This window comes from Camelus bactrianus, chromosome 2, assembly GCF_048773025.1.
Source record: "Camelus bactrianus isolate YW-2024 breed Bactrian camel chromosome 2, ASM4877302v1, whole genome shotgun sequence".
Taxonomy (NCBI): domain Eukaryota; kingdom Metazoa; phylum Chordata; class Mammalia; order Artiodactyla; family Camelidae; genus Camelus; species Camelus bactrianus.
The window spans coordinates 60,506,636-60,522,200 of record NC_133540.1 but is presented as its reverse complement, the minus strand read 5'-3'; the positions used below and the strand labels follow the sequence as shown (position 1 = coordinate 60,522,200).

The following is a 15,565-nucleotide window of genomic DNA, read 5'->3' as shown; positions in this document are numbered from 1 at the left end:
GGAAGGTCGATTCCTTCACTTTCCTCACTGGTTCATAAAATGAGGTTATTGATAAACTCATTCCTGCCCCTAAACTCACTTGGATCATTCCCACACTGAAAACTATTCATCCTATAGTTCTGAAGAACGTCAGTCAGACCAAATGATTCCCTTAAAATGATGACGATGAAGACTGCACCAAAAAAGAAGATGGGAAACTACTGTAACAAAGTTGTTACTTTATTTCCAAAACAATTTAGTTTGTCTTTGAGATGTAAGTAAGAACTACAGGTCACGACAGTCTCTAGGAAACTAAAAGAGCTTTTGGTGCCCAATTCTTCTGAATGCTTTATACTGACAAAGAAGGGAGAATGTGAGTTTAACCTCATGTGGAAGCTTCAATGCATTGCTTAGGCTAAATCTAAGAGAAGACTCAAATACATTGCAACCTTTTAGGTTACTGCTATTATAGCTTTTTGTCTGTCAGTATTTCTTGGATAGAGACTATATAACCCCATAACTAAGCTCCAATAAAAATTTTTAGACTTGATTCCAAAGAATAGCCAAACATGCTTATATTTCCTTTTAAACTTTTTTTTGAAGGAAGATATCACAGAGTATATACAACTAAATTATTTAATCCTTTCTGAAAGAGTTTGCCTCCTAGATAAATTTAAGTAAATTCATCTCCCTTTAAGGTGGGGATGAAAAAGAATGAAATAATAATGTGCATTCCATTCTTTATCCTGAACACGCAACAAGAAGCTGGCAAGGAATTCCCCACACACTGTTTTTTTAGGTCATTCAATGATTTATTCATTTATTCAAATATTTTTTGAAAGCCAACTCTGCCTTGAAGCAAAAGTCCTCTTCTCTATATATGGTTTTAAAAAAGATCTCAAAACCTCCCATTTGACCACTAACTAGCACTCTGGAGTTCTCCCCCAACCAGTATCAAGAAGCAATGTTACTTCCTGACTGTATTAGTCCCTCAATGAAGAACAGGTGAAGAATATCTTAGGAACATTTTTTTAAAGATAGCATGCTTTTCTTCCCCCTGAAATATCTTTGGCCCTTCCAAAATTCAGAAGCAAAAAATCAGACCAACTCTGTCCCTTGGGAAGAGTGACTCAGGCCCTGGTTGAAGGGATAAGATGAGTGATGTCAGATCTGTGCAACGGGCCAGACAGGAGCATGTGCCATACCTTCCCAAGCTCACCCAGCCCTCTGTCTGCAGGAACTTTCCCTCCTTCACAACTGGGACCAAGAACCACAATAAGAGCCAAGAGAAGTCCTCTCTGCCCTCCCATTCCCAAGAAGGCTTGCCTCTTGGGGGCCACCTCTAGAGAGCACCCCCGACAGAGCAGGAGAGTACTCCAGGCACAACTAATGTCTAGAATAGACCCACAGATCAGAGAAAAATCTGTAGGTAAGTGTGCTGTTGATATCAGCTGTGTTAGTAAGAGTGGTTTCAACACTGCTGCAGTGACAGTCATAAAAGCCATCTACCTCGGTTGGTCCAGCATACATCATGGGAGATGGGAAGATGGCCACCACTGTTGTTTCAGGATTCAGGACTCCTTCCTCCAGCACCGCAGCATGCTGCTTCATACGCCACATCAAAGGAACATCATCATCCTTCGTCCAGCCCCCAAGAGGGTGAAGGAGGAGCACAGGGCGCCGGTAGCCCCTCTCGAGGAGTTGCCTGTGGGTATCCTGCATTAGCAGGGCATGGCCATTGTGCACCGGGTTCCGTAACTGAAATGCGAAGACAGCATCTGAAAAAGAATTTCCAGAGTTGAGAACAGTCCATTTCTAACAGAGTACCTTCCAAAGGATAAGCAGTTCTTCTTGAAGCTCGATGCTTAGGATTAAGCAAACATGCATGCTCAAAATCAGAAACTGATGGAAAACACGGACTGCTTTGACCATTTACTCCAAGGCAACATGAGTTAAAGTAGTTTTTACTTTACAAATCTTAGAAGCCTAAGGATGTGTCAACATAATAGTGATGGATCTATAATAATTACTTTCTGCATTCATGGGCAACCTGAGAATAATCATCAGACTTCCTGGTCCTAACAGCTCAATGCAACTGCTTGCAATGGATATAAACTCTTTGTCTGTGCTTTAATTACCCATCAGGTCAATCCCTCCATTGGCCCTAAGATACTCCTTTATTAAGGAAGGATAGACAGGTAGAGTTTAAATTTTTTTTTTAATTTACTTACTATCCAACTAGGCCATTTATACTGATTACTTTCCTTGACTGGAATACTATGTTGTCCTGTGATGCCAGGTCTGGACTTCGGATTATAGTTTAGCAAAAACAATATCCCTTACAGGGATATTACTATTACTCAAATAATGAAAACTTCTAGATTAATTAAACTGGTTAGCTCTGTATCTACTGCTTATAACCCTGGCTTCATTCCTACTCTTGCTATCAGGAGACCTTTCTTAGAAGGTGTGGCTCCTTGGCATCAAAGAGTAATTTCACAGAACAGAGCAACAACCCAGGTAGAGGAGCTCTGTGTTTTATCCCTCACAAGATCTGGCTGATCCAATCATGTTGATCCGATCTCGACTCAGAGAGAACATCATCCCCTCTTCTAGTAACTTCAAGCCAAACAGTACAACATCTCCAGCCTAGTCTCAACTCTGACCATCTTCTATTCACCGTGACAAAAGGCAGAGAAAGAAACTTGACCAGGAGATTTTTGGGGACACATCCTGTGATATTCTGAGATTTAGAGCAATACCCCTATGCTCTGAAATTCTCAAGTGATCTTTTACACATGCGCCAGGCTGGTTTTCACCCAGAAAACAGCTGATAATGACATAACATACCAAAAAGAAGTCTTGATACAAACATGTGAGTATTTAAAACTACTCTGCTTGAAGGAAGTGGGAGGAGGGATACAGATCTGCAAGTTTTTCCTTCCTTCAAAGAATTTTAGATATAATATATGGAAAGCAAAAGATTTCAAAACATCTCTTTTAACCATTAAGTAGAACTCCAGAACTCCCTTTCCCCAAGACCAAGACCAAGGAGCAATTTTACTTCCTGATTCTATTATATCCCAGTCCAAAAAAAAAAAAAAGAACTGATAAAGAATGTCGCCCGAACATGACATTAAAATTGCTTCTGAATTTAATCTGCATCCTGATTCTGTCCTAAATCTCATCAGGAGGTTTGGTTCTCTCCTTCTCTTCCTTCACTTTGTAATGCCCATTCTTTGTAAATAGCCTTGAATCACAACAGAGACACTTACTAAGCGTTAATGCATCCTGCTCCTGGGCAGATGTGATTACTGCACTTATGGGGAGGCTGGGGGTGAGTGGCTCCAGGCTTGCACCACAGGGAGGAAAGGATGCTGACCTTGCACAAGTCTGCGGCACCAAAGCCACAGAGACACCTGCATGGTTGGGACCAACAGGGCCAGGGCCAAGAAGACAGCCCTTTTGACTGGGAGACTGTGTACACACAGGGAGATAAGAGCATGGAAGCAAATATATTGAGGATAATGGGAGCCAGGATTCCCACTGCAGGAGAAGAAAGACAAAAATACCAAAAAGAAGAAAGGCTACAAAAGACTATGTGGTATTAGATTAGGACTGAAAGTAGCAGTGTGAGCTTACAGTTTTCAGCTATATAGACAGACAGACACAGAAGCAGATATAAATGTATGTGATGAGTCTATGTGTTTATGTGCCTATGCACATTTTTTGGTTCTGTCCACTGAACGACCCTACAAGCAATGACTACCCAGTGGCAATGAACAAAACTAAAGCCCAAATTTTGCATTTTAAATAGTACTCCCCACTTAAATAAACCATGGCTCCTTGGCAAAATGGCCAATTTTACGGCCAGAGCATGAAAAGTACAACAGGAGCTGGAACGTCTTTCTGTGTCATAGAGAAAGGAAGTGCTCAGAGAACGATGAGAGCACATTGAATGGATATAGCAAGCAGTCCAGCAGGGCCCAAAGGCCAACCTGGGACAAGCTAAATATCAAAGTAAATAATGATATTAAGGGATTATAACCCACTGAGTAAAACAGGAATCTGTGAGTGCAGAAAGAATGAAATAAATGAACAAACCAATGGAGGAGAAGTGGAAACTCTAACTTACAGTAAAAGGTCAACTAATAAAGATAGATGGAATGATGGAATAGAAAAATCACCTCCTGGCAGTATTTGCACCGTGCAAAAGCCAGCAGGTAAGTCTGATGACAATGGGATATTTATGGAGTCTCAAAATCTCTCCCCCAAAATACTTGTTAGTAAGTACAAAATAATTTGTTAACTTTACAGCAGAAAAACCTGGCAAAGATGATCTTAAATGATAAAAGTTAAGTTTAAAAAAAGTTAACCTCATCTATAATAGACAAATCAAACTTATAAGCCACCAAACATGATGCACTGAGAATTCAGCAAGGCTTCTCATAAGATTCCTGACAAAAGTGTATAAATGAAACCTAGTCATGAGGAAACAGATAAACCCAAACTGAGAGACAGTCAACAAAACGTATGTACTCTTCAAAACTGCCAAGGCTGTGAAAGACACAGCAAAGACTAAGTAACTGTTCAGACTGAAGTAAAATAAAAAGACATGACTGACACCCTGAACCAGGAAGGAAAGGTGGCAGGAGAAGATTTTATTGTTGTTGTCAGTTTTGTGATAAAGGACATTACTGGGACAATGTCACGATGTGAATGAAGTATAGAGAGTAGGCAGTATTGTATCAATGGTATTTCCCAAGTTTAATGAGCACACTGAGGTTAGGAAGGAGACTGTCCTTGCTGTCAGGAAATACATGTGGAAATAGTAAGGGGTAATGAGGCAACAAGTCTGCAGCTTTCAAAAAGAGTGAGAACAAGAAAGCAAATAAAGTATAATGTTAATTATGGAATCTGGGGAAAAAAGATATAGGATTTCTTGGTAGTATTCTTAAAACTTTGTCAATTTAAAATTATTTCAAAATAAAAAGCTAAAAAACAAAGTGAAAAATTATGAGAGACATGAACTGATTACAATTGGGGATTTTATTTATTTATATTTATTTTATTTATTTATATACTGTATATAAAACAGATAAACAAGTTTTTCTGTATAGCACACAGAACTATATTCAATATCTTGTAGTAACCTATAATGAAAAAGAATATGAAAATGAATACATGTATATGTATGTATGACTGAAACATGCTATACACCAGAAATTGACACATTGTGACTGTACTTCAATAATAAAAAAAAGAAATGTGACTACTATGAAATTATTAGAAATATAAACACTGACTAGATATTTGATAGTATTAAGAAACTATTATTATTTAGGTGCAATAGTGATAATACCATGGTTCTATTTTTTAAAGTCTTTACCTTTAATAAATACTTTCTTAACTGTTTAGATGGAAATGACATGGGGTTTGAGACTTGCTTCAGAATAACACGCAGGGATGCGGTGGGGCAGGCAGGGGTACAGGTGAAACAAGATTAGCCAAGAGCCGGTACTACTAGAGCTGGGTTAGTAGCACACAGTGATTCACTATACCATTATCTCTACTTAATAAATACAAGTAGTATATACTTGAAATTTTCCATAGTAATTTTTAAAAGAGAAGATACGTGTAAAGTACCAGAAGAAACACTGCTTTGAAACAGGATATTTGTGGGTTCAAATCATAGGTCTACCAGTTTCTAACCATGGACTGTGTAAGGACTTAATTTCACTTTATACATTTCTGAAGTGGGGATGATGCTAAAGTTAGTGTTTTGAAAATAAAATAATATAAGGTACCCAGCATGCTGAGATGCACATTGCATGCTGTCACTTAATAAATCTAAGTTCCTTAAGACAATTCACTCTAAAAAAAAACCCACCACATCTAAAAGTTCCCAGCAGGAAACTGAACCCCTTGTTCTACAAGTGGCTCAAAGCCTAGTCCAGTACAAACGGACACTCCAGTGAGTGTTTCCAAGACGAGGGTGCGCTAGTCCCGTGCTGCAATATGCAGCCTTCACCCTCCTTAATCAGGAACAGGCGCCTGACCATGAATAGGACCCTTGGGTAATGCATCTCAGGTGTATGATGACTACATTCCTAGACTTCAATCAGGTCAAATCTGATTTTGTAAAACCGCCATTTAGCCAGATTATTTATATGACAGGATGTGCAAAAGGAAACATAAAACACAAATTCTGTCTCAAATATATGTATTTCACAGATTCTAATAATTCATCTACCTAGGTTTCCTTTCCAAAAAGAATTAATCTTGCTCCACACTGGACATTTAACAGATAAAGTTAAGATGAATGACTTCTTAAAAGTTTACATTAGCAGCATATAAAGGATTTTACTGCCAAAATTTCTCCCAGGTAGCATTATTTCCTTACTATCAGTTCCATTCAGAAATCCAACAATCATTTGATCTGTCTGCCCATTTTTCTTGCCAATACTACCAAGTCTTTCCTAAATTTCCAGTCTTTTCAATCCCTTGTAACTATTTATCAATGAATGACACAAATGTTTTTAACTGCCTGCAGTTTCAGACTGCGTTTTCATCCTTACCATCTGGTTTTCCCACCAGAGAACTTACGTGGATGAACAATGCAATAGGAGCACCCGATCCACTGGAAGCTGACATTCCCAAGGTATTGTCCCAACTAACATAACCCAATATGCATCACCATTAAAATTTCCTCCATCAGTTTTCTATCAAGGATGGAAAAAGAATAATGGGCCATGGATACTTACTGCAACTTTCATTAATTTCTCACTCTCATCCCCATTTTCTAAAGGATGGTGATTTCCCTATTGTCACACCACGATCAGTGTAGAATATTTGCCTTTTCACTTATATCTCCTTATGGCTTAGTGGAAGACTCCTTTATCTAGGATCAGGGTTTCACCTGTGTTTAAAATTGGGCTATGATCCACCAGATGACTGAAATTTACTATTAAATAATTTCCATTTCCTTGTAGCCTGCTGTCCCCCGGTTCCTGGGAAAGGACCAGGAATTCTATAATCTTGATTTATAGAAAGTAACTGTGGAGCTGCTGACATCACGCACAAAAGCAAATTTTTTTCCTTAAAGAACTAGAGTGAATATTTTAAGCTTTGCAGACTGTGAGGTTTCTGCTGCAAGCCCTCAACCCTGCAGGAGTAGTACAAAGACAGTCACAGACAATGCAGAAATGAGTGGATGGGGGTATTTCCCAATAAAACTTTATTTACAAGAACTGGCAGTGGGCCAGATCTGTCCTGCAGGCTGCAGTTTACCCACCTCTGAAAGACAAATGGAATTCGGGTGATGGGGGTAAGAAGAGCGTTACAACCAAGCCGACTGGTGTGAGCAAATCTGTGGAGGGAGGAAAACGCATGTGTCTGAGGACACAGAATCCTCCATTTGGCCAAAGATGGATATAAAACCTGGCACACGATTATCATGTAGAATTTTGAAGGCCAGATTGGGAAGGCTACTTTGTTCCAAACAGAGGTGGAGAGTGAGTTCATCAGTAACACTTCACAGGAAATTCGCCTAGTGGGACTGTGCAGGATTGACGTCGGGGAGAGCAGAGTCAGTGGGAAGAGTGGAGACAGCAAAATCAGAAGACTGCTGCGGAGGAACACGCTCCCACGTTTCCATATAAAATAAACGCCCACCAACTCTTCCATTCTCTCCACTCACTCGATCTATTCCTCCCCCAGGATACAGACAGGCTCGTCGGACTGACCACAACCTACGAACTGGTGAATGGGGTCACACCGTGACAACAGTGAAGACAGGTGCTACCCTCTCCCTCAAACCTCCTCCCACCTGCTCCCCTGGGCCCGAGGCCACTGAGCAGGGCTGTAGATGTTGGTGACTCACAGATTCACGTCTTCTGACTTTAACTTCCCTAAGCTCCAGATCGTCTCTCCACCAGCCTTAGCACACACAGGCACCTTAAATTGCCCCTGGCCAGCCTCCCTGCGCACCTCTGGTCCTCCTCCATGCATCCTCTACATGCAACACAGAGCTCTGCTCCCTAGACCTCATTCCCAGCCCTGCTTTCTTCACTACCATCCCGCACATCAGCCCTCCATCTCTGCTTCCCAAGACTCATCTACTAATTGGTCTTTCTCTCCCACTTCCAGCCTCCATCCAGCTGCCAAAGCAGGCAGGGAAGAAAGCAGTTTGGGACAGGATGAAAATTCTGTTTCCACTATGCTGTCCTGGGGGAACCGGGAAACTGATCCCACCGCTCCCCTCCCCCCAACCCCCAGGAGCCTACAGTCTAGTCAGAGGAGGAGAAACAAACATTCAGTAATCAGAAAATAAATACATGTTAGAGGGAATAGCCTTCCTTCAACTCCAAGAGGATCATGATCGGTAAGTCTGGTGATGGTATGAAGGATAAAGCAATGGAAGACAAGACCAGGACTAGAGTCACTCCTTCAACCAGTTCCTGCCTGCTCTGTCATAGTGGGTATGAAACTCCTGCCAAATCCAAAAGGCATTTTCCTGTTTTAAATGGCCCTGACATCTGTTGCCTCTGACCAAAAAAGAAAAATCAACACCACCGTTTTTACTGCTTCAAAGCCTGCTAACCATTCTTTCTATTTTATCTGCCTCTTTACTCCCTTTTTCCTTAAGTAAAAACCAGGAAACACTGAAGAAAATTTGTGGGGCAGGAATCGCCCCAAATGCACTATCTTAATATCACTGTTTTAGGTTTTTTACAAGTCTCCTTTTCTTTTTCCCTTATGCAGACATCTCTACACAGTTGTGATCAAATGTGTATGACACTATAGACTCTGCTTGGCCATTCTTGTCTAATCACCTGTTTCTGACATCCTGTAGTCCTCTTGGAGCAACAGGGTTCATTGCTGGGTCCTAGGAAATTCTTTCTCTACATAATCATTCAGGAAACCTACCCTGAGCCTGGATTCAATTACCATGTGCATACAGATGGCTTCTGTTAGCTGCATCTCTAAGTCCTGACCTTCCAACTCATCAGTTACAGAGACTTATTCCTAAGAACAATTTCAGTACATTCCCCAGCCCCTCAATTCCTCCACCTTCACTATGACTGTCACATCCCAAGACAAATGCTGGTCCAGCTCCCCAAACCTGTTCCTTCTCTTATATTTTACATCTAAGTAAAGAAAGAGCCCAGCAGTACAGCTTCTCTCCTCTCCTCTGGATTCAGCACTCTCCAGTCCAGCAGCCAACACACTATGTTAACAAGCACGGTCTGACCTCTTTCCTTCCAGCAGGTAGAAAGGGAAGAAGAGAGTGGAGAAGGTTCTTCTGAGGATGTGCTGATTCGTGATGGGGAAGGAGTGGCAACCAGCAGCATTCTCTGGTGGTGGGAGGAGGATGAGCACTGACCCCCTGGATCCGTGCAGGACACTGCAGCATAATCCTGCACCACGGCCATCAACAGTGATGCGGCAGAGGACAAACACCAGGGCTTGACCCCTGCTCTGCAGTTTCTCAGCCAGGGGCCTGGGGACAACTGCAGTCCCCCAGGAGGGTCCTGGCGAGCAACAAATAAACGAGTGAGCAGGGAACTGCTCCCACCCCATCTACCCTTCCCCCAGACGTCTCAGAACTGTGCTTCGCTGCCTGGCCCACAGACAGAGCCCTGGCCTGCACCCCAACCACGAAACCCAGAATTACAACATCCTCCCACTTCCTTCCTTCAGTTTCTCTGCAAACTGTCCTACATACAGCAGTCATCAGCAGGTCTTCTCTCCCAGTCCTCCCCAAGCTCTGTCATCTGCCACTTTACCCCAAAGCTCGAAGGACACGTATTTCTGATTTTCCCTACATCAGTACAGCAGCTGAACAAGAGAGTCCCGACAACAGCTCTAGACCTGTTAAGTGGGGTGTGCGCACACGCTGTGTTTGTGGCAGCTTTCTGAAGGGAGCTGGAAGTAAGAGTTTGATTCCCGCCCTTCCCTCAGGACTGTCATAAATTAGCAATATTTTACTTAAACTGTTCATGAGGAGGGGAGGAAAATCAACAAGAGAGAGAGAGGCCACTTGAGTAAATATGACTAGACTAGAATTTTTCACAAACAGGTACTCTCATACCCACAAAGTACGGCAGCAAGTTGTTTTTCTTTCTCAAGACTAGAAATGCTTTCAAATTAAAGTGAAAAATAATGATGAATACAATGCTTTCTGCCAGTTGGACACCATGCTGCCTGTTCTCCATTCCCCTTCTCATCCATTCTTTGTCTTGTGCCTGTGTGCCTGTGCCTGTGTGTGTGTGTGTGTGTGTGTGTGTGTGTGTGTCTGGGGGTGGGGGAGCGCTGTACACCCGCCTCCCTATGGGAGACATTAGCAGGAAACCAGAGGATGCAGGAAGAAAAAGTCTGCACCAGTAGCATCCTGTCAGCCATGCCCACATCCCCCTACAACTAGCTTCTGCCCAGCAGCCCCTCCCCACAGCTCCAGCTCCTCCTACCCAACTACAGAAACAATGTTTCCTTATGACACCCCTTCATGAATGGTAAAACGACCCCAACTCGCTAGTCCCTGGATGCCTCATCACTTTTCGATGGTTTCTTTAACCCTGATCACCCCTCTTTAAATACTGTCAGATAATGTTCACAGCCTCATCTGCGTGTGCCCTACTCTGGCTGACAGAGGATCCATCACCCACCCTCAGGTGACAGCATCTCCAACTCACCACCATTTATGGTCAAGAAATCCCAGTGCTTTCAGAGCCAAACCATCTGTCTCCATCTCAGCCTTCTCATGTCTGCATCCTTCCCAACTTTGCCTAAGACATCCACCTACTGTCTCTATCCATGCACTTAAAACACACTTTGTGGTTCAACAACTCTACAAGCTTTCTCAGATTTATTCAACAGGGTGCTACCACATACTAGCTTGAAAGAAGGTATGTCAACTTTTCCCTCTGTAACCCAGCAGGACACGAACACTCTGTGTGTAATAAATACTAACCGGCTTTTACTTGGTTTAAGTGAAATTCATTCTTCCCTTCCAGGATAGTGGTCAACCATCAGAGGTTCAAAGAACCTGCCATCTGGAACCGTGTCACCTTGCAATCACTGACTTGGGTAATAAAGTCCTCTCAATCACTCCAACTACAGAACGGTCTAGAGACAGCAAACCTGAGCATACTACCGTGCACAGGACAGGAGCGCACACAGGGTAACCAAAGCTCTTCTAAGATGAGAGAAGAAGGAAGGAGAGGTAAGGAAAGAAACAAAAAAAAAAAACCTGTTTTCTCTCCCTTGAACTAGGATTTGTTCCATCTACATGCCAGTAGATGACTCGTTACTGGCTTCCTAAAAGAGTGAACAAGAATTATGAAGGAAGCTCCTCAGTCTTTGCTTATTTGCCTCAGTCTAAAATGGAAAAGTAAACAAAATAATGCTCCACCATCTCTTCTGCCTGATGTAAAGGCTAATACCTGGCTCTCAGCTACTTTAAACAAAGCTGCAATCACTCATTATGCAACAACTGCTCTAAATGATTTAAAATGTTTGGTGCCCAAGGAAGAATGCAAAACAGATGTAATATAAAGTCTCTGATTATGAATGATAATTTCTTGATAAGACCCCTCAACAGTGCCAATGATTAATTTACTACCATGAATTCCAGATATGAATTATTTGGGGGGAAAAATTAAAGTAAACAAGATGGTCTCAGCAAGTCATCTGTTAAACATGTTCCTGTTCACCAGTCTGAAAAAAAAAAGAAGTCTGCATATATCAAACTGTCAGATGCTTCTGGTTGCAAATAAAAACAACCCAACTGGAAGTGTCCTGTATCACCAAATAAGCATTAGGTCTTCAAATAAGAACTCTGGATATAGAAGACTCCAGGGTTGGATAAGAAAATTAAACAGTATAAGATTCTCATGGATTCTCATGGATGTAAAATGGCTGCAAGAGCTCCAAACATTGCACCCTTACATGAAGACAGTATCCAAAGCAGGAAGAAAAGGAAGAATGGAAAAAGGAAATGTTTTTGCCCTAAGCCAGTTTCTTATCAGGAAGGAAAACCTTTCCCAGAAGCCCCTCTTCCTTATATCTCAGAGGCCAAAACTGACTTCCACATGGACCCTTAAATCACACACTGACAAAAGAGAATTGGGCACCATCACTGACTGACAGCAGTCGTGACACAGACCCTTACGACTCGGCCCAAAGCATGTTAGCAAGAAAGAAAACAAGCTGCTGCATAAGAAAGCATCAAGCATAATAGTCAGAGAAATTCCTACACAAGTATAAACTTGAGCCAAATATTTGCTTCAAATTCAGGAGTGGAATAAAATTCAGAAAAAAAGAATGGGGTCCTACACTGAAATACCCTAGAGGGGCCAAGCAAGAAGTGTGAGTGAACGGAGAGGGCTGGGTGGGAACTGTGGCGCTCTGAAGAGCGTGTGCTCATCTGAGGCCTCCAGTCCTCGATCGGTTTTAATCTCTAATCACTTCCAATATTGGCAAATTACAGTAGAACCTAAGAATAAACAAGATATTCTTTCTCTACCCTTTAGACATATACAGGTAAACTAGCTTCAGACTCACATAACAGAAACGACACCTTAGCCTCTTACTGTGTGCCAGGTACTATGACGGTGCCTCACCATCTTACCTCATTTCACTACCATCATTGTCCTCATTTGTAGGACTCAGGGAACTGAGCCTTAGAGAGGAAACCACTTTCCCCACAACCACTTAACTTCTAGGTGGTGAAACGGGGGACAGTATGCACACAGGACTGGGAATGACTACCAGGGTCTGGGGTTCACAGAAGCTAAACACAACGGATGAAACGGGTACTCTTGCCCAGACTCTAAAGTCACTTGGGGAGACGGGCTTCTGGTTAACACATATGGCCAGGTGGGCAGCTATTTCCTTACAAAACAACCACATTCGCTTGAATTTTCTCAGCCCTATCTGCCCAATTTCTACACAGAAGATATTTTAAAAAGTAGCACCAATGACTGGGTTTAACCATTTCTGTAGTGGGTGAGAATTAGTAGCATGATTGTAGGAGGCTTTTAATTCTTCAGATCTTAAAAAAGCCTCCCCAGATCTGCTCTGCAGCAATTGCTGGCATTAACATGGCACCCAGAATTTGCAAGTGTGGGTGACAGTGTAAAGACACCATTTACCTACCTCCATGTAAGACACCTGCTAATTGCAAGTGTCCAATATAAAAATACCCACCCTGGGTATTTTCTAAGACAGTATTGCAAAGGACAGCTTCTACAGACTCTCGACTCCTACTGCTCCATTTCATCCTAATCCAGAAATCTGAAATCATTAGGAACCTGCTCTTCAGCAACTTCTCCTGTTATTTGTTCACTGTCTGTCTCTTCCACACCACAAGCTCCTGTCTTATTCATTTATGAATCCTCAGCACTTGGCACTCTGGTATATCAAGACGCAAGACAAACACTTGATGAATGAACAGCAAACGTGATACTGCTGTCCTATTATTTTCTGCAGTGATACTTTCCACTCACATAGGACACTGTGGGATCTAAAGCACTCTGTTGGTTGGTTTAGGGTGACGACCTTTCGTTACATATTCCATTGCTACTCCAAGTAGCCCAATGTTAGATACGTAGGTCCATGTCTTACCAGCATTCATATCTTTAAACTTTTGCTTTAGCTCAGTAGGAGTAAAACGATACTGATCAAGACCATCATTCCAGTAAATTCGGTCCAAGACTTGAAGATCTCCTCCAATCAGCCAGTCACCTTGTTCCATAACCATCTAATGGCAAGAGAAAGAAAATACTGTTTTTCAACAGAAACCGAGAGCAAAATAAGTAAGAACATTTCTCTCATACAAGCTAAATATACCTGTAAACTACTCTCATCTGAAGGTCAATGGTAAATCTGCTTGGCTTATCAACTGAATTAGGATTAGAGATGCAAGAGAATTAGAATACACTTCCTACTTTTGCAAATGACTGGTAACACAGCTATTACATTTGCATATGAAAGGCAAACAGAGCCACAATTAATAATTATGACATTTTAAGTAACAAAAACATTCTTTTCATTGTTGTTGTACATTGATTAACAGAAAAAAACGGGTAACCCTGGGTCACCTCACCCTCTGTGTTCTCCAGTCCTAAACTTTTGAGCAATTAAAGTAATGATGATGAAGCTGGACACAAATTCATGCCTTCCAACCTCCACACCACCTCAAATTTCCTTCAGCCTCGCTCGTCTTCTTTCCCTGCCCCTGAGAGGAGGTGATATTACCCTCAAGGACCCATTCATTTTTGCAATACAGCTCAAATTCACCCTCTTCCCCTCACTGCATCAGTTTAGGTGCACTTTGACTGTGTAGTCACTCCCCGCCTTGTCTCCCTCACGAGGAGGTCCCTCCCCATCCATCAAACCATTCACTCAACAAATATTGACTGAAGACCTGGTACGTGCCAGGGCCTGTGCTAGGCATTGGGAAATACAACAGAAAAGAGAAGGAAAGATCTTACTTTAATGGAGTTTACATTCTAGTGGGCGAGATGGAGGAGAAATCAGAGAGATTCCAGCAACTGATTAAAGTTACGGAGAAAACAAACAGGACAATGGAACACTGTCCAGGGAGCAGAGTGGATGGCATTTAAGAGAAAGGAGTCAGGAAATGCCCTTCTGAAGAGGGTGACGTTTAACCTGAGATGATGAAGAGGAACAGGTCACGGAGGTCAAGTATTTCGGGCAGAAGGACAACAAGCACTAAGTCCTGGCATAGAAACAGGCTTCTGTCCTTGAGGAACAGAAAGAAGGCCAGTGTGGCTAGAAGGTCAGAAAGGCAGAGCAAGGAGAGGGGCAGCGGCCAAGGAAGAGCCCAGGAGTAAGACGGCAGAGTCAGAGCCCAGAGGATCCACCCCTGGGACAAGTCATAGACAGGCATCTGGGTTTATTCTTATTACAGTGAGCTGCCCCTGGAGAGTTTTAAAGGGTGCAGTGATATGCTCAGATTTATATTTTAGAAGACTTACTCTGGCTGCACCAAGGAGAACAGACTGCAGTGGGTATGAGAGGAGGCAGGGGTCTAGCCAGGAGACGACAGGCACATCCAGGCTGCAGCCCGGGAGAGCATGGACGGTACCAGGGGAGTGGAGGTTGGAACAGGGACACTCTGCTCCAGACTCCTGGGCTAACTTCTTAAAGCACCACGCTGTTTGTGACCCTGTCAAACCTGCCTGTGGTCTCTGTGCCCAGTAAGGCAGAGCAGCACGGTACAAAGAACTCAGAAGACCTAAGACAGACTCTAACCCTGACTCCTCACTAGTGTCTCTGCAGCTCTGGGCAGGCTGAATCCACTCTAAGACTCCTCAGGATAAAGAAAATAACCTTGTCTACTCCTAAGAGTCACCGTAAGGACCAACAAACAGAAATGTGGTTTGAAAAGCACAGATACATGTAAATTGTTATTATGACTGAGCAAAATCTTAACAGCTTAGAGTAGATCGCTAAGCCCAAGGTCCTCTCTCCCACTCAACGACAAACCAGGGAGCTCCCACACACACTGAGTCTTGGATCCTCCTGCTCCACACACCTCAAAAGCCGTTTCCTACAGTCC

The 15,565-nt window shown here is 42.6% G+C and overlaps 1 protein-coding gene across 1 annotated transcript in view; it reads right to left on the bottom strand.

Annotated features, from left to right (window-relative positions):
* PAPSS1 (3'-phosphoadenosine 5'-phosphosulfate synthase 1) overlaps window positions 1-15,565 on the bottom strand; it is a 98,453-nt gene that overhangs the window by 32,357 nt on the left and 50,531 nt on the right. Inside the window, exons 9-10 of the mRNA XM_074342710.1 lie at window positions 13,606-13,741; window positions 1,489-1,757 (exon numbers count right to left, since the gene is read on the bottom strand). Coding sequence (XP_074198811.1) covers window positions 1,489-1,757; window positions 13,606-13,741 — 405 coding nt within the window. The remainder of the gene's footprint in view (window positions 1-1,488; window positions 1,758-13,605; window positions 13,742-15,565) is intronic.